Raw genomic sequence first — 24,780 nt, forward strand, 5'->3', positions numbered from 1 at the left:
GTTCACAGTCTGGGGGTGATCCTAGACTCATCGTTGAGCCTGGAGCCCCAGGTCTCGGCGGTGGCTAGGAGAGCCTTTGCACAGTTAAAACTTGTGTGCCAGCTATGCCCGTACCTTGGGAAGCTGGACTTGGCCATGGTGGTCCATGCTCTTGTAACATCCCATCTAGACTACTCCAATGCACTCTACATAGGGCTGCCTTTGAAAACTATTCGGAAGCTTCAACTAGTCCAACGGGAGGCAGCCAGGTTAATAACCGGAGTGGCGTACAGGGAGCGCACTACTCCTTTGTTACGCCAGCTCCACTGGCTGCCGATCAGCTACCGAGCACAATTCAAAGTGCTGGCTTTAACCTATAAAGCTCTAAATGGTTCCGGCCCAGCTTATCTGTCTGAACGTGTTTCTCGCTACGACCCACCTCGAAGTTTAAGATCTTCAGGTGAGGCCCTGCTCTCGCTCCCGTCAGCCTCACAGGTGCGGTTGGTGGGGACGAGAGACAGGGCCTTTTCAGTGGTGGCTCCCCGCCTATGGAACGCCCTACCAAGCAAAGTCAGGCAGGCTCCCTCCCTCTTGTCCTTTCATAGGAAAGTTAAGACCTGGTTGTGGGACCAGGCATTCGAGCAACACTAGAAGCATTAAGTATTATAATGTTTGCTGGAACTCAATTTGATAGACTCGTAATGTTAGATCTGATTACGCCTATCTGCTATTTAGTATTGTATTTTATGAATGTTTCTGTAATTAATTAGTTAACTATTTTAATTGATTTGTATTGTATTTTATATTTTTATATGTGTGTTTTATTGTAAGCCGCCCTGAGTCCCCTTTTGGGTGAGAAGAGCGGGATACAAATGCTGTAACAAAAATAAATAAATAAATAACTCCATTTTAAGGAATCCTGAGTGCCAATCTGCTTTTATACAGTCTTCATGGGGACTCCTGGGTGGATTCTGCCCAACCACCTACAATTCTAACATGAAGCATAGTGTTGTGGAGTCCAAGGGGAGATGTTGACATGGGTTTTTCTTAGAATGGCTAGATATCCTTGTTGGAAAGAGAGACAGTCACACCGCAGAGTGTTTATGCTTTCTGATGCTCTTTCCCCCTCCCTTTGACTTTGTTAGCTCGCTACCTAAACAGATGTATGATTAATGTAATTCATTTATGAGATGTAAGTACAGGCATCTGCATATGCACACATGCACATGCACACACACATATACATATAGCATCAAAACAAATATCTTATGGTGAAAAATGACTGAATTGCAGTAAATGAACTTGCCAGCAAAGGTAAAGGTCTGGACCCCTGGTGTTTGCCATTTTTTGAGTTCATAAGAAATGCCCTGAAGATATTGCTCTGAATCCTTCAGGCACTGCAGCTATGAATTACTGGTCACTTTTTTTTTGCCTTCCCTGCTCCATTTGCATGTAAGGGTTACTCTGGTGGATCTTAAACAATCAGACCATCTGATCGAGTGCGAATGGGCAATGGCAAAGAGTCTGCAAGCCAATGCACAGGGACGTCTAGAAATTGTATGGATTTCTAAAAATTCAATTAAAACGTTACACCAAAATAAAAGTATACCTCCTGTTTTGAAAAAAAATCTTTTGTTACAATCTTGAATTTAAGCATGTGTATGCATAGAACTATTTTTAAAGCAAATTGTTGCTTCAAGAGGCTTTAAAGGGAGACAATTCACTCTTTCTCAACGAATCTGCAGGAGCAGTGGACCACAAAAATATCATTGCAAAAAATTAGGTTGTTCCTGGACCATACCTTGCCCATCTCTGTGCTAAAGCCTCCTCTAAAAATCTGCAGAATGTTTTTCCTATTTCATTTCAGGGCATCAGATAGAAGGGTGAAGTTTGCATGTATTTGTGTGTGTGTGCATGTGCATATATGCACACACATGTGTAAAGGGGTTTTTGCCTTTCAATTATGAATTGTGCCCTCCCAAGTTTTTTCAGTGTCTATATTTTCTAGCATTGGAGCCACTTAAAATCGCCATTAAATATTTAGAAATATAAATTAGGCTCCCAAAGAAAAGAAGCAAAGTTTTAAAGAAAATATGAACATAGCAAATATGAGAATTCTAGGAGAAAAGGATTTTTAGTGGCTCATTAAAAATTACAAAAATTTTCAACTACTGTATAAGAAAAATACTATTACATAATTGGTGAGGAATTGGTTTGAGGTGCTGGGCTGGTTCTCCACTCTAACAATTCAGTATAGACCATATGATGTGTTCTATCCTCACTTTCCTATACAGGAAAAAAGAAGGGGAAAGAGAAAAATCTGTTGACGAGTGATTTCAGAAACTTCAGTCATTTAGTACTTTCAGCTATCTGGAGACATTGGAACATAAGAAGGATGTTGGATCGGACCAAAGGTCCATGTAGTCTGTTCACAGAGTGGCCAACCAGTCCCAGAATGCAACTCCACCCTCCATATCATCCTCCTCAGTGAATAATACAGAGGCAAAGTTCCTTTGATGCTAGAGATAACCAAATTGACTGGTGGCTACTGATTTTCCCATAAATGGCACAATGTGTGAAGAAGGCTCTCTGACCAACCAGTGTTTGAGGAGTGATGCGTATCAAAAGAAGTGATTAACACTTTTTTTTCTAGATTTACAGTTAATAGGCAAAAAGGTGCCTTTGAAACAAAGTATGGGCCACTTGTGATCCTCTGGACATTGTTGGACTGCATCCGTCATCACAAATTGCCCAGCTCTGCTTTGAAGACCTAACCTAGAATATATTTCCTCAAAACAAGCAGTGCCCTAAGCTGATGAGATGGGTTGGATTCTACCTGTTTGAACAGAGAGCTGGAGAAAAGCACTTGAAGTGGAGATGACCAAGGCCAAGGTGAATGGATGGTATCCTTGAAGTGACCTGCTTGATCTTGAAGGAGTTGGGGGTGGCCATGGCTGACAGGGAGCTCTGGCGTGGGTTGGTCCATGAGGTCACGAAGAGTCGGAAGCGACTGAATCTTCTTATTCTTTTCTTCTTCTTCTTATTATTATTATTATTTCAACAGTTTCTAAGTGATTTCATCCTCAACACTTCAACTTCCTTTCTTTTATTTTCCTCTTTCATGGATGCCATGTTCTTTGGAAGCGTGTTTAGACCATGTTAATGGTTTTTTAGACTTCATCCACATGAATAGTTGTCACGGGGGGGGGGGGGGGGATCAGGATTTTAGAAGTGCTTAAGTGGGGTATGACCAAAAACAAAAAGGTTGGGAACCTCTGGTCTCGCAAGTTCCTGGTTTTTGGGGAAGCAATTTGGGGGGGGGGGGGGAGAGGCAGTATTTTCATGAAGCAGGAGAATGTAATTTCTAGAGTGCTTTTAATCTTTTTACAATTTCTTCACACTCTGCTGCATGTCACAAGCATAATGATCAAACATTTTGGGGTGTTTTAAAAGTGAACTCCCCTGCAGCATGTCTGATTTCAGAATCAGATTATTAAATTTTGTGCCGCAATGGAGCAATGCCAGCTTCTCCACAAAACACCACGTATTTGGATAACACACCACAAGAGGGGAAAATCCAAATCAGTGCGCCGACATTTAGGTCAGCAAACCCAAAGCTTCCAAGTCAAAGGGCTACTTGTGCCAGTTAAAGTTGTCCACCTTTGAATTTGTCTTAATGTCTCATCACACAACTGGATGGCTCTGTAACTTTGCAGCAGCCAATCCACATGGGAAATGAATACCACTTTGTTGGCAGTTGCACAGGAAGATCCAGTTACTTTGCTTTTGCATTCAGGTAGCCCATAATTAGGCTCAAACACATTGGGTGGGTCATTTATAAAAGGAGTCCCAAGGTGCTATTAGATCCAGACACGCCAAGGCTCCAGCATATAATTAGCCAATCCACCACCATGTGGAAACTGACCCACTAAGCTAACTTACCTCATTAGCATCAAGACATGATTTATTCTTGTGTTCTAAAAGTACGGTTAGTGCTCTGTACTGAAATGATGATTTTTTTTCCTCAAAATTCATCTTGTTCTGGCTATTCTGGTTCTTGGTCTAAAATCCTGTGGACAGAAGTCATAGACTGATGGAACCATTCCAGAGGGAGCTTTTAGGAGGTCTTATGTCTTCTACAGAGACCAAAGCACGGAACAGATCTTTTTGTTTCTTGCTTTTCTGAATTTCTATCTAGTACACATCTCGGAAAACATAGTTTACATGGATATTTTTTGCATTCAAAATTTCATCTAGGATGGGACCCCATCTCAAAGTGCTAAAGTCCTAAACAGATCCTAAGATCTGCCGGGGAGGCCTTCCTCACGATCCCATCACCGTCACAAGTGCAGTTGGTAGGGACAAGAGGGCCTTTTCAGTGGTGACCCCCGGCTTTGGAACTCCCTTCCCAGTGAGATTAGACAGGCCTTTCGTAGGGACTTGAAGACATGTCTCTGCAATCAAGCCTTTGAGAATATTTAGCCCCTAGTTGTCCTATATAATAATCACACATCCTGCACTTTATCCTGTGCCCTCTCCCCATTACTATGGCTGGCACTTATTTTATTCCAATGTTTATAGCCCGACAATTTACCGCCATGGTTAGAGGATCACAGCTTGATTGAGATTGAATTGATGTTTTATATGTTACCGGTTCGGGTCCGGCTTATCTTTGTGATTGCATCTCTTACTATGAACCTACAAGAACCTTGAGATCTGTTGGGGAGGCCCTCCTCTCGTTCCTGCCGCTGTCTCAAGCACTTTTCAGCAGCCTCCTGGCTCTGGAATTCCCTTCCGAGGGAAATTAGATCAGCCCCAACTCTGACAACATTTTGAAAAGGGTTAAAAACTTGGTTATTTCAGTGTGCGTTCGATTGAACAGGCATATTGGATGCTATTCCTCTCCTGTGACCCTACTCATCCTATCTACTGCACTTCCTGGCCCAGTTCCAGAAATTGAAATGACTGCACACACCTGACCCCACTGAATACTCTTAACAGTCCTCTTCTATTGCTCATTGGGTTTTATTGGTTATATGTTTGTTGTATGTGTTCTTGTTTTAAATGTGTTGATACTGTATTTTATGATGCACCGGGCTTTGTCCCCATGTAAGCCGCCCCAAGTCCCTTCGGGGAGATGGGGAGGGATACAAAAATAAAATATTATTATTATTATTGTATGACACAGCAAACAAGATATGCTGGATGCTGCTGATTCTGGACATCCATCGACAAGTGAGCTACGGAATCAAAATACAAATGAACAGTCACAGAAGCGGCAAAAATATACAATGCTAGAAAACCGCACTATTATTATTATTATTAGTTTTTATTTTATTGTATTTTATACTGTGTTCACGTTTATGTTGCTTTTGGGCACTTTGTACTGTTTATAAGCCACCTTGAGTCCCTTTGGGGAGATGGTGGCAGGATATAAGAAGTTGTTGTTGTTGTTGTTGTTATCTTGGCAGTTACACCTAACTGCAGACATGATGACCAAAACATTTGGACTGAATGTGGAACATTCTCTTTCTTCACCCACCCTTTAAAAAACACCATAGTCAAATAAGAGAGCCACCATAGTTTCAGCATTGGACTATGATGACTAGGGTTTGAATTCTTGTTCTTTGCCCTTCTATTATCTTAGTCTCAGATAAGGGAAGGGCAAACTTTATTTGCCAAGAAACTCCTGTGATGGGGTCATTTTAAGATTGACATAAATCTGAAATAACTTCAAGGCATATAGCAACAACATAATCAGAAAACAGAGTTTTGAAGAACTGGAAATCATAGAATCATAGAATAATAGAGTTGGACGAGACCACATGTGCGATCTAGTCCAACCCTCTGCCATGCAGAAAAAGCACAATCTATAGTTTTCAATGTCAATAAAAGGGTTGGTCAACTCTGGATTGTGTGTTTAAGAAATCTGATTTCAAAAACCCACAATCCTTTCTGTACTGCTTAATCCATTGTCATTCAGTATATTCTCCAGATGAAAGTATTATCCAGCCTTCCATCTCTTGCCTATAATTATGTAAGCTGTCAAAAACCTTAGAGGACCCACCAATATTAAATGTGGAGTCTGTCAAACATTCAAATGCTAAGTAGAGTGACCTCAATTCAAACCCATGGTCTGCTATGATCTGTGGGCACTTTCCCAGCCCACTCTACCTCACAGAGTTGCTTTAAGGATAACATGAAAAGTGGGAAGGACTCCATATGTAATAAACTGCCCTACTGAGTGCAAAACAAAATGAATAAATAGAGACAAAATTCTAGACATAGCAACTGATGAGAGTTTAGCACTCTGAAAGAGATCTGTGCTTGACCACAATCTTTCTTGGGTGTGAATAACCTGTGACCCTAGAAACTTATGTATTGCTGTGCTTAATCCTATGTGCCCAATAGCTCAAAAGAAATTAGTTCAAGCCTCTACTAAAGTGATCTATTGCATACAGAATGGGGAACGCCTGGCTCGACAGCAGTACATATGAAAAAGATCTTGGAGTCCTCATGGACAACAAATTAAACATGAGCCAATAATGTGATGCAACAGCTAAAAAGCCAATGGGATGTTGGCCTGCATAAATAGGAGTCTAGTGTATAGATCCAGGGAAGTCATGCTACCCCTCTATTCTGCCTTGGTCAGACCACACCTGGAATCACACTGTGCCCAATTCTGGGCACTGCAACTGAAGGGAGATGTTGACAAGCTGGAATGTGTTCAGAGGAGGGCGACTAAAATGATCAAGGGTCTGGAGAACAAGCCATATGGGGAGCAGCTTAAAGAGCTGGGGATGTTTATCCTGCAGAAGAATAGGCTGAGAGTAGACATGTATAAATATGTGAGGGGAAGTCATAGGGAGGAGGGAGCAAGCTTGTTTTTTGTTGCCCTAGAGACTAGGATGCAGAGCAATGGCTTCAAATTAAAGGAAAGGAGATTCCACCTGAACATTAGGAAGAAGTTCCTAACTGTGAGAGCTGTTCAGCAGTGGAACTCTCTGCCCCAGAGTGTGGTGGAGGCCCCTTCTTTGGAGGCTTTTAAACAGAGGCTGGATGGCCATATGTTGGGGGTGATTTGAATGTGATTTTCCAGCTTCTTGGCAGGGGGTTGGACTCTTCCAACTCTATGATTCTATTTTATTGCTGGCAGCCTACAAGATAAGAACAGAAGGAAGGAGAAAAGTGTAAGCTCTCCTAATTTTGGCTGTTAGTTTGTCTACTGCTGGCTTTACTCCTACTCAGCTTTTATGCAAAGTGAGGGGAAATATTGCCCACTGATGATCTGCATGTTCAAGGTGATACATCCGCATGCCAGCTATGACTAGCCTGGGCATATGACAATGAACACAATGGCAACACTACTACTGCAACCAAAACATCCACTACAGACCTTAAAAAGTGCCTCTTGCTCCTTTAGTTGGGTGAAGCACAAACCTTATTTGTAGATCGGTTAATAGGATGCTCCTTGCCAGCCCTGCAACTTCTCCAAAGATAAACAACCTGTTTTTCTTTTCAAAGCAATTATTAAAAATCTTTTAGATGCAGGGGCCAGTGGGCTCAAGGAAACAGTATGTCAAATTGAGATCAGCTTGAATCATACTGAATAAAAACAGAGGCATGACAAAAGTACCTCGGTTCACTGGCAGACTTAACCAGCTTGCAAAACGACATGCTCCACTGCGAGTCAAAGTCTTTTACAGCTCTGCACAGTTGGAATAGAACACAAGGGTTTTGCATTTCATTGGCACGGCATGGCAATCCTCACAGGTGGAAAAGAAACATTATGGCTTCAATATACTTTGATGAAAACATGTAGCAACCCAAAGATCAATTTTCATGGCAGGGGGTTTGCATAGGACATTTATTTAACAAGAATGTATTCATTCTTCAGCCAGGTCTGGAGGCAAGCAAGCTCTAGAGAGCTGCAGGCATAAATAACATTAGTCTTTTACTGTCTATTTATTCTGAAGGCACCTGCAATTAAGCTCTTTCTTGGTTTCCAGCCGTTTAATATTATGCTGATTCTTTATTGATTCATGAAAAGCCTCATGTTCAGATGCTTTATTTCTTTTTAAGCTGCAACCAGGGACTCATTCAATGGTTTGGACCGTGGTGTTGGCAGATCAGCAGGACACTGTTAAATATTCCATGCCTGCTTTCTTTACTCATTGCTTGACACTTCAAGCATTATTTTCAGCCATTGATCTTGGCTTTCCCTCTTGTCCACACTCTTTGACAATTAATTGCTGTACAAATTATGCCGTAGTTCAGTGGCTGAAAACAGTGGAGCTTTGGAACAGGAGCGCATTTTGAACACAGGTTACCTGGCAGGCTCAAGGACCCGCAAAGCCCGGAAAAAGGGACATAAGTAGATATGATAACAAGAAGAAACAAACTGATGGCACCCTGCTGGTTTTTTATACAGTTCGGTTGGAGAGGAGTATGGGAGGGAGGAAAAAGCAAACCAGCTCCTTCCTCTCATACGTTTTTAAAAAATTACTTATTACATCTATTTTATTTTCAGGAATTGTTGTTCTTGTTCTTTTTTCCTCATTAGAGAGAAAATTCCTTAAAAGATAAGTAAAAGGATAAGTAGCTGGCTACTTCTCAGTGTCCTAGATAAAGGCTTTTTAATTTAGCAAGATATTTTATACCTGACCTCCCTTGCTGTGGAAGAACTGTGTGTGTGTGTGTGTGGTGTCCAAATTTTCTTTTATTGGTGTTCTCTCATGTTTTCATTTTTAATATACTCATTATGTACTATTCGTACATTTCCCATTTGTGTAAGAAAAGGAAAATATTAATTTAATAAATAAGTAATTAACAAAAGCACTCCAGTTTTATAGTTAAGGGAAACAAAAGGATACATTTGATTACTTATAGTATTATAAGGTTGGGTATGGTGTTAGTAGGTATTCCATTTACAGGCAGTCCACAAGTTACAAACATCCAATTTACAAATGATTCATAGTTACAAACAGGGCTGAGAGAACAGGAAGTGAGAACAATCTACTCCTAGGAAAGGAAATTTACTCCTGAAAGAGTTATCATGGGGAAAAGGTGTCTCCACTGAAGCTTTATCACCAAACTTGTTTCTACAACAGGCCAAATTGTTCAAAATCCAATTATCACAGGGACAGAAATGAGATGAAATTTAACATAAGAATAAACCTACATAACCTATCTTGTGGGACTGCTTGTACTTCCTTAAATCACAGCAGAACCAAGGTATGTTTTCAAAAGTTATTTGGAAAAGCAATGTATTTCATTCCTTTTTGGAAAGTACCCTGAGCTATTTGCAAAATAGGGGAAGTTACTCCATGGATAGTCAGAGACAAGTGCCTTGCCTAAATATATCGCAGGAAAGGAAAAATAAATGGTTGTGACGCTGAATGTACTATTTCTGTAGTAGAAAGAGTGATACATCCAGTCAGATTTTCTCGTAAAGTCCTTTAAACAGCAGGTTTTATGTTCAATGACTACACAGTATCTATTAATAAAGGAACTGGTACATCTTTTGAAGTTATAAACCTGTTTGAACAGTAGATTTACGTTTTTTTCATCAGTACTGAAAAATTAGGTAGAGACACTATCACACTGTCATAACTTACGCTGCTTGTTTGACAATATGTGTTCAAATAGCAGACATTCTTTTGTTGAAATCATCAGATGAGACCTAAAAATTGGAAAACAGTTAACAAGTAGAATTATGAGGCTGAATTCTATAATAAGGGGGACGCCCAAGCAAAGGTACTGGAGCAATGTACCACCAAGTTCACTGCTGCAGCAACAAGAAGTTAATTTGTTTGTATTTTTTCAGGCTCATGTGGACATTAACCTTGAACACAAATAACTGAAAAGGCATAAACACAGCAATTGACTAATTGTTTTTATAGGTGTTTTTAAACAGCAAACAAAAAAAATCACAGAAGTATCAAACTGGTACAAAAAGAACTGTACAAATAAAGAATCACAGGAAAAAAAACCACATTGATCCTTTTCTTTTCTTTTTTTAATTTCAGTCAAGCGTGAACATAGAAAACATGTTTACATATAGCAAAATTCCACAAATTAAAATGTATATGAACCAACCAAGGCCCTTGCCACTTGTACAGAGCTAATTCACTAGGTGGTGAACGAAAGATGCTCCAGAGACATTCCCTCCCCAAAATGCTATCGAATATCCCTTCCCAAATAACCACACACATAAAACAGAAAAACAAAACACCATCAGAGACTGAAGGCCAATTGATTTCAGGAAGTCATCCTGCAGTCTGTTGACAAGTATGTGGATGTAAGAATCTGTTTGGCATCATCTCAGGATAAGGTTGCCCTTTGTTTCCCTTCAGAGCTTTCCGTTGGCAAAGGCTGCCTCCTGGAACTGGGGGACAAATGTTTTGAAATATGCCCTGAGAGAAGAATAAAAGAGTTGATATTAGTAAAGATCAGACGAAAAATACAATTGCCGTGCATGGACAAAATCTTCTAAAACATGCATGCCTAGGAATTAAGAGCTTTTCCGATTCGTTTTGCACTCTGCCAGTGCCTGTCCTGATCAAATACAACAGCATGACATTGCTTCCTCAGATAATGGATCATGGATATCTTTGCTGTAAGAGAAGGATATATTTGTATTATTTTAAAAGGAAACAAAAAATCAAGGGATATGCTGAATCACAATTGTCCAGTGAATTTCCTTGTTTTGTGGAAATGCTTGCAGTCTTTGTTGCTATTTTGTTACTAAATCTATTGCCATTCCTAATGAAACAGGAATATGGGTAATGCACACTACATACTACTCTTTTCCTTTCTCTACAGCTCATATTTAATAGCCTGATTCCTTTATTCTATGCAGAGCAGTATTCAGCAGAGAGGGACATGAAACGTATACTCTTCTCTGAAAGACTTCAGAAACTGACATACTAACCAATGCCTATCAGTGTCAGGTAGTAGGAAGCCTTTGTTATCTTCCGTTCTCACCATGCTTCTAGAGTAATCACATTTATCCATGTTCTGACAGGCCACCAGTACTTAGTAGATATGAACCGTCAAGGAGGAATAAAAAAGCACAGCTGGTTGCAAACTATACTATGGATCTGATAAATCTCAGATCAGGGCAGTTACAGAGAGAGCTAATATTAAAGGGATTAGTTAAATCAATATACTGAGGGAACACATTGGAATTTTAGAACAATTTTAGGTATAATTAGAGCCTACTGGCCAGGATCCAATGATGATACTACACTCACATAACTCCCAGTTGTGTGTGTTCGTGGTTACTGCTTTTTAAAACGCAAGGAAGAAGGCATCTGATGCTTCCCTGCATGAGAAGGTCTTAATTGTGTGCTATTCTGTCCCTCCTTGAGCAGAGGTGGCCACTGAGGCTTGAGGGGTGCAGCAAGTAACTCCAGTGCCATCTCACAGCAGATTGGCTACCTTCAGGCTGCTTATCTGTGCCTAGCCTTCAATTCCCTGTAATACACTGGCAGACCTTTCGGCTCTGCTGCCATTAAATAGGAGAAAGCTAGTTTGCATTTAAGGAGAATATGCTTTATGCCCAATGTATCCACCCTGGAGCTATGGAATACATGATCTAAACATTTTAAAGGTTTAGGCTCTGTTTTCACAACTCTAGTGGATGTAATAGTGGCTCCTGCTATGCCCAGTATCAATGGATTTCAGTTTGTGCAGCCTGAGGCTGTGGGCAGGATCCTTGGAGAGGTGAGAGCCAACACACATGGCCTTCCTGGCAGGGTAAAGGGTGTTGTCAATGCCTCCTTAGAACCAAACTGAATCCCAGCTTGCCTAAAGGAGGATTGTGGTGTATTGGTTTGAATATTGGGCTATGACTCCCAATATCAGAGTGTGACTCCCCAGTTTATGACCCTGGGCAAGTCATACATTCAATCTCAGAAAACCCTTGTGCTAAATTCACCGTAGACTTGCCATAAGTTGGACATTATAGAATCAAAAAGTTGGAAGAGACCACAAGGACAACCAGTCTAATCCCATTCTACCATGCAATAACACATAATCAAAGCACTACTGACAGGTGGCCGTCCAGCCTCTGTCGAAAAACCTCTAGAGAAGGAGACTCCATCACATTCCAAGGCAGCTTATTCCACTGGCAAACAGTTCTTACTGTTAGGAAGTTTTTCCTAATGTTAGGTGGAAATTACATGAAGGCACACAACAAATGTTGCATTTTGCCCATTATTTATTTATTTATTTATTCCCGGTATTTCTACCCCACCCTTCTCCCCTGGGGGACTCAGGGCGGCTTACAAATTGGCAACACAGTGCTATCACATCAACAATACAATACAAAAGGCATTAAAAACTAAAAACATTTAAAACATCATAAAAACCAATAAACAATAACAAAACATTACCATGCACCGAGGTAATGTCCTTTCATTCACTAAACCTTGTTAATCCAGAATCTTAAAAACTCGAAAGTTCATTCATTGAACGCTTGAGCACATTAGGCAAAATAATCCAAATAATTTCAAGATGACCTCCCCATGAAACTTTGTCATTAATGTGCTTCATTTTGCAACTGTGTAACAACACCAAAATAAATTAATTAATACAATTTGTAGGATTCAGTTTAAAAAACAAAGTTGGAAAGATAAAAGGTTCCCTTTCTTCTGCCATTATACTATGTTTTTTGTAGGAAAATTATTTTAACATATGCATATTTCTCTTTCCAGCAACATCTTTCTGAGCAAATTTCTGGAAAGAAGGTAGCTGTAAATTATATTTTCGGTTTATTATTTCCAATGACTAGTATGATCAAACATGCCAAAAATGCCAGGCATTTCTTAATGCAATATTCAATACCAAGCATGCCTGAAGTGAATAAAAGAAAAATAGTACTGAATGTCACAATCTGTACAGGGAATTTAGCAGCTACTGAACTCCAATTATTCATCTTAATGGTAGAGGGTGATAAACCTGAGTAATCAAGGAATCACACAATTGCTACATACCAAAAGGTAAGTTGTTCTACTTTCTAGCAATTTTATGATTTCCTCTATCTAAAGCACACTACAGACATTGAAATATTCTATTTTATTCAAGAAAAATAGAACTAAATACCCAATCAAACAAGACGATCAGCTGCTTTTTAACATTCTACAGAATGGCAGATGGACAGCTTCCCCCACTGTTCTATATTTACAAGAATGTGTCAACAATTTTCCAAATACTCAGCTATCCACATACCCACTGGGTACTAGTCTTAATCACCTTCTTAATAGTAAAGGCTACATCTAATTGTTATTCCCAACTAGAACAGAGTCACCAAATAAGGATGTGGATGTGGACAGGCTCCTTGGAGAGGTGAGAACTACCACTTGTATTCTAGATCCTTCCCCCTCCTGGCTGATCAACAGGCCGGAGGGGGACCGGCAGAGTGGGTGAAAGTGGTTGTCAATGACTCCTTGGAACAAGGCAAAATTCCAACTTGCCTAAAAGAGGCAGTTGTGAGACCCATTTCAATTTCAAGCCTGGCCATGTTTCAAGCCTGGCCATGGAACAGAGACAGCTTGAATCACCTTGATGGATGACCTACACAGAGAACTGGACAGTGGGAGTGTGTCCCTGTTGATTCTCCTGGACCTTTCAGTGGTATCCTTCATGGTATTCTTCTGGGCAATCCCGCTGGGATGGGACTGGGAGGCACTGTTTTACAGTGGATCCATTTCTTCCCGTAGGGATGTACCCAGAAGGTATTGCTAGGACAACCCTGGGGGTTCAAATAGATTTCCCTTTTGTCCCTCATGCTTTTTATCATATACATGAAACCACTGGGAGAGGTCATCCAGAGGTTTGGAGTATTGTACCATCTATATGTGGATGACATCCAACTTTACTACTCCTTCTCACCTAAAGCCAAGGAAGCTGTTCTGACCCTAAATCAGTGCCTGTCATCAGTAATGGACTGGATGAGGACAAACCAATTGAAACTTAATCCAGACAAGATAGAGGTGCTCCTGGTCAGTTGCAAGGCAGATCAGGAAATAGGGATCCTGCCTGATCTGGATGAGATTACACTCCCCCTGAAGACACAAGTCCACAGTTTGGGGGTCCTCCTGGACTCGACACTGAACCTGGAGGTCCAGGTATTTGTGGTGGCCAGGAATGCCTTTGCACAATTAAAACTTGTGCGCAAATTGCTCCAGTTCCTTGAGAAGCCAGATCTGGCCACAGTGGTACACGCCTTAGTTATATCCTGTCTGGTTTATTATAACATGTTCTATGTATGGCTGCTTTTGAAGAGTGCTTGGAAACTTCAGCTGGTCCAACGAGCTGCAGCTAGGTTGCTAACAGGGAGAGGACACTCCCTGTTACAGCAGCTCCACTGGATGCCAGCCTGTTTCCGGGCACAGTTCAAAGTGCTGGTTATGACCTTTAAAGCCCTAGATGGCTCAGATCCTGGCCATTTGGCTGACCGCATCTGCTTGTACAAACCTGCCTGGGCCCTGGGATCTTCAGGATCTCTCGGTCCCACCTCCATCTCAAGCTCGGTGGGTGGAAATGAGAGAGGGCCTTTTCGGTGGCTGCCCCATAACTCGGGAACTCTCTGCGCAGGGAAGCCAGAATGGCCCCTTCCCTGATGTTCATCCGGTGGCAGGCTAAAACCTTTTGATTCAAGCAGGTTTTTAAAGAAGAAGGCTTTTAAGATTGAGCCAAAGAGTGCTGTGGTTTTTAGGTTTGATGTTTTTATTAATTTTAACTGAGAATGTTTTAATCCCATTTATATTGAATTCTCTTTTAACATTTGTATAGTTTTAGATTTCAAATTGTTTTGAAATGCTTTTAATGCAAGTCACTTTGAGTCTCCTTGTGAAGAAAAAAAGCAGGATATAAATATAATAATAATAATAATAATAATAATAATAATAATAATAATAATAATTATTATTATTAATAATAATAATATGATTTAAAAAGAGAGTTGGTAAATCCACTTCCTCTAGTGGGAAAGACATGGTGGTGTCCTTGGATTTTGTTGATGTTGTGTGTTTTCAAGTTTTTTCTGACCAGAATATAGGTGAAAAATAAATTAATCAATATGCAGAATACGAGAATAAGAAAGGTAAAACAAAAATGTTCAGTGGTATTTTTCAAAATTATGAACGGTAACAGGTGACAGTATATGTTTCTTTTTACTTTTATATAGTATTCTTTTTCTTTCCTATAAAACTATGTGACAATTGCTCCCTTTAAAAAAAATGAAATTTTAAGAAACAAATATATTTGGTTAGAGAACAACACAAACAATACTGCTTGGTTACTGTTACAGAACAATTTTCTCAGGTTTATGGAACACAGGTCAGCTTGTGTGGGAGAAAGTATAAGCCTATAAGGTTGTACTTTGAAAATACCGTATTTTTCGCTTTATAAGACGCACCTGATGATAAGACGCACCTAGTTTTCAGAGAAGGAAAATGGGGAAAAATAATTTGAACTAAAAGATGACCCACACGTTCTTGTGAAATGCCTCCAGCTTCCTCCGCCGGCCCGGGAGCAGCGCATCTTCCCCGCTGGCGGGCGCTTGCGGGGCGGGCATTTTCCCCGCCGAGGCCGCCGGCTGCTGTGGGGGTCGGTGGTTCATGCCTAGCCCTTCCTCCTCCTCCTCCTCCGCTGGCTTCCTGGCGATGGCGGCTGCTCGGCCTCGAGGGGGGAGGAGGAGAAGGCAGGCGCAGCGGCGGCGGCGACAAGCGAGGGGCGCCTCCCGCCGCCAGCGCCTCCTGCGGGGCCTACTCCGAGAAATCCAGGCGGCGGCTCAGGCCTCTTCTGCCTCGGAGGGAAGGGAGGGAGGCGAAGGCGAGAGAGAGCGAGAGAGGCCCGCCCTCAGCAGCCAGGGGGGGAGGAGGAGGAGGAGGACGGCCCCTTCCCCCCACTCACTCTCAGTTCCCAGAGCCAAGGAAACGGGCTCAATGGCGCCTCCCAAACTCTCCTCTTCTTCTTAGGCGGGAAAACAAGTCGCGTCCCTTCCCCTCAGGGGGGCGCTCCCCAGGTCACCCAGGTAACCACACAACCCCTCTAGCTCCGCCCACGTGAGGTCATATTGCGTTTATAAGACGCACTGACTTTTCCCCTCTATTTTGGGGGGGGGGGAAGTGCGTCTTATAAAGCGAAAAATACGGTACTTTTCTATTTTTCTCTAGGTGAAAGCTTTAGTAAACTTAGAACTGATGCAAATTCATAGTTTGTAAAAATGAGAGCACACATAGTAAATACAGCAAAAGAGTTATCACCACTGTTAATAGGACAAATTTCCTGATTTTATAATAAAAACAAAAAGTGACAATATTTGTTAAGACTTTCTGTATGGAAAATTGGGAGGGGACACACAGGGGATCTCAATTATAAAATAATAGAATTTCTAACAACTTGGGAACAAAGGACACCAGTTCACCTAGTTACCATCTGGTATGCATGAGATGCGGGTAGCTGAAATGGAGTCTTTCTATTACTAGGAAATAAATCTGGATTAAAGAGGCCACTGCCCTCGAACAGATGGAAACAGTTTTTGTGAATGTTCACTATGATATATAAAAGACTGCTGTGAATATAACAAAACCAACCTTAACCTAGACAAGAAATAAGAAATACATTTTCTGTATATGTCATACACAAAGAAATTCTGGTAATGTAACATCTATTCTTTAAATGTTAATCAGTTTTATGTGGAGCTGATGCTTCCATATATACAGGTAGTTCCGAAGGTCTAAACAGGATAGATTCTGTAAGTTTGTTCTTAAGTTGAATTTGTTTGTAAGTCAGAACAGGTACATTTTTAAGTGTAACTCCAGCCCAATATCTATCTATATCTATCTCTATCTATCTATCTATCTATCTATCTATCTATCTATCTATCTATCTTTGGATAGCATAAGGAAGGAAACACCCCTGTGGTGTTTGTTTTGCTGTCTGTGCCGCTGTTCAAATTCCACATTGCTTTCCATCTCTGTGACAATTGGATTTTGAAAATTTTAGCTTGTTGTGGATTGGTGATAAGGCTTCAGTGGAGACACCTTTTCCCCATGATAACTTTCAGGAATGAATTTCCCTTCCTAGGGATAGATTTCTTTCATTTCCTGTTGTCTCAACCCTGTTCTTAACTATGGGTCATTTGTAAGTCGGATGCTTGTAACTGGAACTGCCTGTACACATATATAAGTTGACTGCATGTAGAAGTTGAGGGCAGGTTCTGAGACCAAAAATACAGATTTTGATATGACTCGTGAAAATATTGAGGATAAAGCTTAGGAGTGTGTAAAAAAGAATGTAAATGATGAATCAAAGAAAAATGATGCCAAAGTCTTTACCTGACAGGCATAACTGTTTGCATTCACCCCAAAGGCTGAATGGATGAGGAGGGAACTACAGTATATGGTAGCTGCACAATTTGTGTGGGAGGTAGCAGGGGAAGGCAGCACTAAGATAATACAAATCCATTCTGCGAAGAGGCAAAAGCAGCAGCATCACCCAGGGGCCAGAAGCTCCTAGCCACCTCCACTGCCATTTTCCCACCAGACATTCAAAACAGCCAGAAATGGAACTGCAATAGAGAAAGTAGAAAGGATCAGCAGTTCATTAGATTCTCCTGCGACAGAATAAGCTCTTGCCTCAGAGAAGGGGATGGTTCCTTTTTTAAAAATGAAAGTTTACATTGACCCCTGACTAAGTTGACCCAGATTTATGGGGGTGATATTTTTACTAAAATGTCTAGACTTACACATTAGTATATATAGGAGTTCCTAACAGGCTGCCATCACATGGATTGCTTCCTTGCCACCTGAGGAATTGATCTCTTGTATTCTCTGATAGTTTGCCATGCTACAATTTCCCTGTGATATTTGCACAATCTTTCTATGTGATGCCAATTTGACTTATATTAAATCTGCTCCCAACTATATGATTATCGATTACAAAGCATTCAGCTGCTCCAGTGGTGTCTCATTATGTTGTTTCTGTCCTTCAAAATGGCTTGATAGTGTATACATGTAGCCTGACTTTACATTTCTATGCAGTCATCGACTACCTTCAACATATATTCAAACATTCACCCTTTGAAAGCAGCAGAATATGGCAATATCCACACTCAGATGCATACCTAAAATGAGCATGCAATTTAAACTATGGCTGCTGATCCAAGAAGTGATATGCACATGAAAGTATTCTTTTTATAGCACAAAATGCTTGCGATGTCTATTGTTTTTATCTTTAAATCATTCAAAGCCAACAAATTAAAATAACAACATGTTCCAAACACTGTACATAATCTATGTGTAACTTTAATCACTCTAATGTAATTTAAAAGAAAACAGAGCAAGGTATGTGGTCAAATAATATGAAATGACACACAAAGCGTGGGAAATTATGTGCTGGTGATATCAAGTGTTTCTGCTGCTAGGAAAGAAAAGCTGGCTAGTGCTCTGCGAAAGAGGGAAACATTCTGAATGGATTGTCTCACTATAATTAACAACAGACAGAGGTTAAAAGAAAGACATCATATTCTGTCTCTAGTGTGATATAATGCAAGAACAAAGTCTTTGGAAAAGCTCCCATTAGCGAGCTGTTATCAAGGAATAGTGAATATAATTCTCTAAATGCTGTTGGGAGGGGGATGGGAAACTTCTTTGTCATAAAAAAACCCCACCTCTCTTTAACCATTCAACACATTCAAAAATCTAAAACTGACACAACAAGTAATCCATGCTGCCCAGGAAATGGTCTAAGTGGGTCTGAACAACCTTTCATGGGAAAATTCAATATAAGCAAATGCTGGAATCGACTGAAAGGAAGCACAAAATTAGATGTTGAAGTAGATGTTAGTTACTAGACATACGCATTTACTAAACCTCTTGTGCTTGAATGAGTTGATATTCAGAATCTCAAGCAAAATATTTCTGAACACTTCTAAGTCATGTTTGTTCATTTTTAGAGTAATGACTCTAAAAAACACTCCAGAAGTGGTTTGAAATCTTCTGTCCCATACCTCTAATACATATTCTTCAGCAAGACCCTCGGAGCTGTCTATCTGCTAAGCCTATTGATGCAGCTCCCCCAGTGCTTCAAATGCCAAGAAGTGTCATCACAAAAAGAAGAAAAATACTATGCGATTGTCCAGAGATAGTTGGAAGAGGTTTAGTCTGAAGTGTAAACTCATCACCTAGAGCAGACAACTCATCACGTGTACAGTCTGACTTTAACCTCATTTTCAATAACATGTGACAGACTTCAAGTATAAAATAAACTGCAGAGTTGTTTGTCATCAACATTATGTAACATACAGACTAGAATCCTGTTGGTGATATATACTGAATTGACAGGGGGAAGCTTACGGTGGAAGCAGTGGCTCTTTTTTTCTTCACCAGATGTGCAAGAGCAGCTGGAATGTGTTGGGACACAGATCTTTAGTTGATCAGTGACAGGGGCTAGTACTGGAGCTACACTCAAAATCTCCATCTGACCATTGAATACTGGGAAAAAGCTAGGAAGAAGGTCTGACCTTCACTTCCCAGATGACTAACATAAGCATGTAGGCAAATGCCCCTGTCACTGATCAATCCTTTTGTTCTATAAGATCACAATGGATGCCCTACAACAGTGGTTCTCAACCTGTGGGTCCCCAGATGTTTTGGCCTACAACTCCCAGAAATCCCAGTCAGTTTACCAGCTGTTAGGATTTCTGGAAGTTGAAGGCCAAAATATCTGGGGACCCACAGGTTAAGAACCACTGCCTTACAATCTTATCTTGGGACAATTATCTATTTCATTTGGGGTTCCTGCAACAAAATATATGCAAATAATCTATCTGCTAGTGGAAAGGATGATAATATGAATCCTAGGAACCATAGCCAGTATCCATTCCCGAGTGGAAATTAGAATATTATAGCTTGGTTTGAGAAAGCAGTTAGATGGAGATTAGTAACAGTGGAACATTGTTGCTAGCAACACAGAGGTTGTAAAATAGGTGAATAGAAAATATCCTAAAGGCAGGGCAAATGGGTGGGGCACATGGGGCATATGCAGAAGACACTGGACAAAGAACATGGGATATGAGGGAGGTATGTGGCGTAGGAGGCCAGGGAATGATGAACCAAGAGGCAGGGCACTGCTTAGAAAAACAGAAAGTGGAGCTGAGGAGGAAAAAGATTCTTATTCTCACCATCATCAGAACACTAAAAACTATACAATATACCATTTTAAACCTACAATAAGATTAAACATCACAACTATTAAAAACAAAAAGTTAAAACCTTAAAAACCTATTAATGTATTTTTAAAAAACCAAACAACACGCCCTGGGTTAGTCTTTAAAACATTATTCTTACAAAAAACTCCCTGAAAGGAAAGGTTTCAGTCTGCCATTGGAAGGACACCAGAGAGGGGACTTTTCTAGCTTCCCTAAGCAAGGAATTTCAGAGTCGAGGGTTACCTCTTGCGTTCCCACCAACCTAGTTTGTGATGGTGGTAGGACCAAGAGAAAAACCTGCACAGGCAGGTTCATACTGGGAGATGTGATCTGCCAAATTGCCTGGCCTGATACATAAAGAGTTATATAAGTTACTAGCTGTGCCCGGCCACGCGTTGTTGTGGCTTAGTCTGGTGGTGTTGGTCAGTCTACATTAGATTGTATTTATGCGGTGACCTCCACCCTTCTTTATACTCACATTAGTAGTAGTATTTGAAGTCTGTTACCTTCTTCAATTTTTGTGTTGATTGATAATTGCTTGAGATCCCTGTTGTCTTTGGTTTGTTGTTAATCGTGATGTCTGATTCTGCTGAGTGCGGTTTATATTTTTATTGTGGTACAATAGTTTTTTTTTGTTTTGTCTGTGTAGGTGTTTATTATTGTTGTTGTTGTTGTAGTGGTCATGAAGGTTGGATAAGTTAGATGCTACTGTATTGTTTTTTTGGAGGCCCAGTGTAGCACTGACTGGCTTATCAGCCTCAGTGCCTGGCTGCTTCTTGCCTGTGATGGTGTTGATTCTTATTGTTGTTGTTGTCATTGTTATTATTGTAATTGTTTTTTTGGAGGCCAAGTGTGAATGTAGGGATTGGGGAGGTGGATGAGCACTGAATGGCCTTGTAGCCTCAGTGCATGGCTGATTCTTGCCTGTGTAGGTGTTTATTATTAGTGGATGAGTGGATGGATAGATGAGTGGATGGATAGATAGAGTGGGTGCTCTCCTTGTTTCCTTTATTCCTATGCTGTTCCCTTTCTCTGCTCCGATCCTGAGCTCTCTGATAAGAACACACTGGTCAAAAAGGAGGGTAAATATAACCGGATCAATGGTCTTTCTCTCCCTTTTGCTCTTGGCCTTCCGGGCAGAGAGGGAGGGCTCTTGTTCTTGGCGTTCCTTCGCTTCTCTTCCCTCCTTCCTTCCTTCGTTCTATCCATCCCAGCCTTTCCTGCCTGCGGAGCCACGGAACTGGGTCAGTGGGTTGGATGGCGGGGAAAGGGAGAAGGAAGAGGCCTCTAATTGAAATGCATGGACTCCATGCCATGGGGTGCTGGGATTTGTAGTTTGCATCCAGTCCAACCCCTTTCTTTCTTTTTGTCATGGAGGAAGACCCCACCCAAACTCCTCAGACAGATGGCCATCCGATGTAGTTGTGTTGTTATAGTCACAATGCATTGTTGTGAGTTTTGTGGGTCCGGATTGTGGTTTTGTGGTGTGGTTGTGTTGTTACAACCGGGAGGCAAGGCTTTTGCATTGTGTTGTCAAGTTTTGTATTTCTGGGACGTTTAGTTGTGTTGTTATAGTCATGATGCGTTGTTGTGAGTTTTGTGGGTCCAGATTGTGGTTTTGTGGTGTGGTTGTGTTGTTACAACTGAGAGGGAAGGCTTTTGCGTTGTGTTGCCAAGTTTCGTATTTCTGGGGCATTTAGTTGTGTTGTTATAGTCACAATGCATTGTTGTGAGTTTGGTGGGTCCGGATTGTGGTTTTGTGGTGTGGTTGTGTTGTTACAACCGGGAGGCAAGGCTTTTGCGTTGTGTTGTCAAGTTTAGTATTTCTCGGGTGTTTAGTTGTGTGCCAAGTTTCGTATTTCTGGGGCGTTTAGTTGTGTTGTTATAGTCACGATGCGTTGTTGTGAGTTTTGTGCGTCCGGATTGTGGTTTTTGTGGTGTGGTTGTGTTGTTACAACCGGGAGGCAAGGCTTTTGCGTTGTGTTACCAAGTTTCGTATTTCTGGGACGTTTAGTTTTGTTGTTATAGTCACTGTGCAAACAACTTTATCCTTTTATATATATAGATTACTGGATCTTGAATTGTGCCTACAAAAGACTGAAAGCCAGTGGCGCTGTAGCAACCAAGGGGTCTTGTGCGGCCTGTATCAGCCCTAGTTAGCAACCTGGCTGCAGCTCTTTGGACCAGTTGAAGTTTCTGAATACTCAAAGGTAGAACCCATGTAGTGAGCTACAGTATACAAGGGGGGTGTAACAAAGGTATATGTACCACACTGGCCTGTTTAGGGTCTCAGGTGCAACTATAGGCATAGTAACAGGTTGCTGCTGCTAGTGGGATTGACTGGGAAAGCAATATGAATTTTAATAGGTCAAAAAATTAATCTGATTATTTTATTTAGTGATTTCTTTAGTTCTACAGTAAGTGCAACAGGGCATCTACTGTTTATTGGCCCATATTTCTTTTCATCGACTGGCTTCTCAAAACATCCCAATAATAATAATTACAAATTCTGTCGCTACATTAGTTTCAGTGATGCGGTCAGGGGCTGGGGAACAAAATGAAGATGTGTGTGAAAAAGAAGTCCAAAATGGCTTTCAGAAATATTAAAGCCTTCTAATGGCATACTTTCTTATCAAGCATTTCTATTCATCTTAAGATACCTGACAATCTTGATTTATGGAAACATATCTATGGACAGCATTTGAATGTCAATTCCTTTTCATTTCAGATCAAAAATTCCCGAATCAAAATAGTTCATATAGAGGGGCAAAAAATAATAATAATAAAAAAAAATCAAAAGAAAAATCAACAGAACTGTTCCATTCTCCACCACAAAAACCTAAACCTAAGCTCAAAAAGAAAGACCAGGCAGAGATCATAAGACTCTATGTCTTTGACCTATTCATCTCAGACTATAATTATGATGTTGCCAATTCATAATAATGTCATGTTACATAAAGGATGTCAACAATGTGGCCACAAAGTGTATCCAAATTCTTGTAAAACCCTCTGACGATACAGTTTTTGAAGCTCAGACTGGTAATTCTAAAGGCTTTATAGTTCCCTATTCTTGCTGCAACTTGTCTTGAAACAAAGAAAACTTGTTTTGAAAATGCTTGCCACCCACAGCAGTCTGTTCTTGGGCATTTGACGAGGAGAGGACCAGCCCTTCCCTGACCACACGTAGTCTGGCTGGCTGTTTTGTACAACTCCCAGTAATTAACATTTAAAAGCACAAAAGACAGATAATAGGATGCTCTCAACGACAGGGTTGCCACCTCCCCAGATGCACTGACCCACAGACACATGGTAGAGAAGGAATTATAAAATGAAAGAGGGGATTTCAACCTATTTAGTTATATAAGTAGCAATACAACTCAAGTGATCAAGGCAAAGGGGTTAAATCATAGAATCATAAAGTTGGAAGAGACCTCGTGGGCCATCCAGTCCAACCCCCTGCCAAAAATCAGGATAATCGCATTCAAAGCACTCCCGACAGATGGCCATCCAGCCTCTGCTTAAAAGCCTCCAAAGAAGGTGCCTCCACCACACAGATAATTCCACTTCTGAACAGCTCTCACAGTTAGGAAGTTCTTCCTAATGTTCAGGTGAAATCTCCTTTCCTGTAGTTTGAAATTGTTGTTCTGCGTCGTAGTTTCCTGGGCAGCAGAAAACAAGCTTGCTCCTTCCTCCCTATAACTTCCCCTGACACATTTATACATGGCCATCATATTTCCTCTCAGCCCTCTCTTCTGCAGGTTAAACATGCCCAGGTCTTTAAGCCGCTCCTCATAGGGCTTTGTTCTCATTCCAGCTTGTCAACATCTCCTTTCACTTGCGGTGCATAGAATTGGACACAGTATTCCAGGAGTGATCTGACCAAGGCAAAATAGAGATGTAGCATGACTTCCCTGGATCTAGACATTATACTCCTATTTATGCAGGCCAAAATCCCATTGGCTTTTTTGCTGCCGCATCGCATTGTTGGCTCATTTTTAACTTGTTGTCCCCGAGGACTCCAAGATCTTTTTCACACTACTGCTGTCGAACCAAGCATCCCCCATTCTGTATCTTTGCATTTCATTTTTTCTGCCTTAGTGGAGCATTTTGCATTTGTCCCTGTTTAACTTCCTTTTGTTAGTTTTGGCCCATCTCTCTAATTTGATAAGATCGTTTTGGATTCTGCTCCTGTCTTCTGGAGTATTAGCGATCCCGCCCAATTTGGTGTCATCGGCAAACTTGATGATCATGCCTTCTAACCCTTCATCTAAGTCATTAATAAAGATGTTGAACAGAACTGGGCCCAGGATGGAACCCTGTGGCATTCTACTCATCACTTCTGTCCAGGGTGAAGAGGAAGCATTGGTGAGCACCCTTTGGGTTCGTTCACTTAGCCAATTACAGATCCACCTAAACCTAAATGTCAAAAGAAAAAAACCCATGTAGGAACATATCCTAACAAGCTGTTGAAGCAGCAAACAGAGGTCGTCATGGCTGCAGGGAAGAAGGAATGAAGTCAATGTACTTTTCACCATGGAAAAGGTATCAGAACCACTTTGCCACTAACTCCAGCACAAGAC

General features: G+C 40.9%; 1 protein-coding gene across 3 annotated transcripts in view; it reads right to left on the reverse strand.

Annotated features, from left to right (window-relative positions):
- Positions 1-9,861: 9,861 nt before the first annotated feature.
- Positions 9,862-24,780, reverse strand: part of babam2 (BRISC and BRCA1 A complex member 2) — a 181,907-nt gene continuing 166,988 nt past the window's right edge. For all 3 annotated transcript variants that reach the window (XM_062973353.1, XM_003217369.3, XM_008104698.3), the window contains one exon: positions 9,862-10,394. In XM_062973353.1, the coding sequence (XP_062829423.1) occupies positions 10,331-10,394 (64 nt within the window). In that variant the 3' untranslated portion in view covers positions 9,862-10,330. The remainder of the gene's footprint in view (positions 10,395-24,780) is intronic.

The sequence above is a fragment of the Anolis carolinensis genome, chromosome 1 (assembly GCF_035594765.1).
Source record: "Anolis carolinensis isolate JA03-04 chromosome 1, rAnoCar3.1.pri, whole genome shotgun sequence".
Taxonomy (NCBI): Eukaryota; Metazoa; Chordata; class Lepidosauria; order Squamata; family Dactyloidae; genus Anolis; species Anolis carolinensis.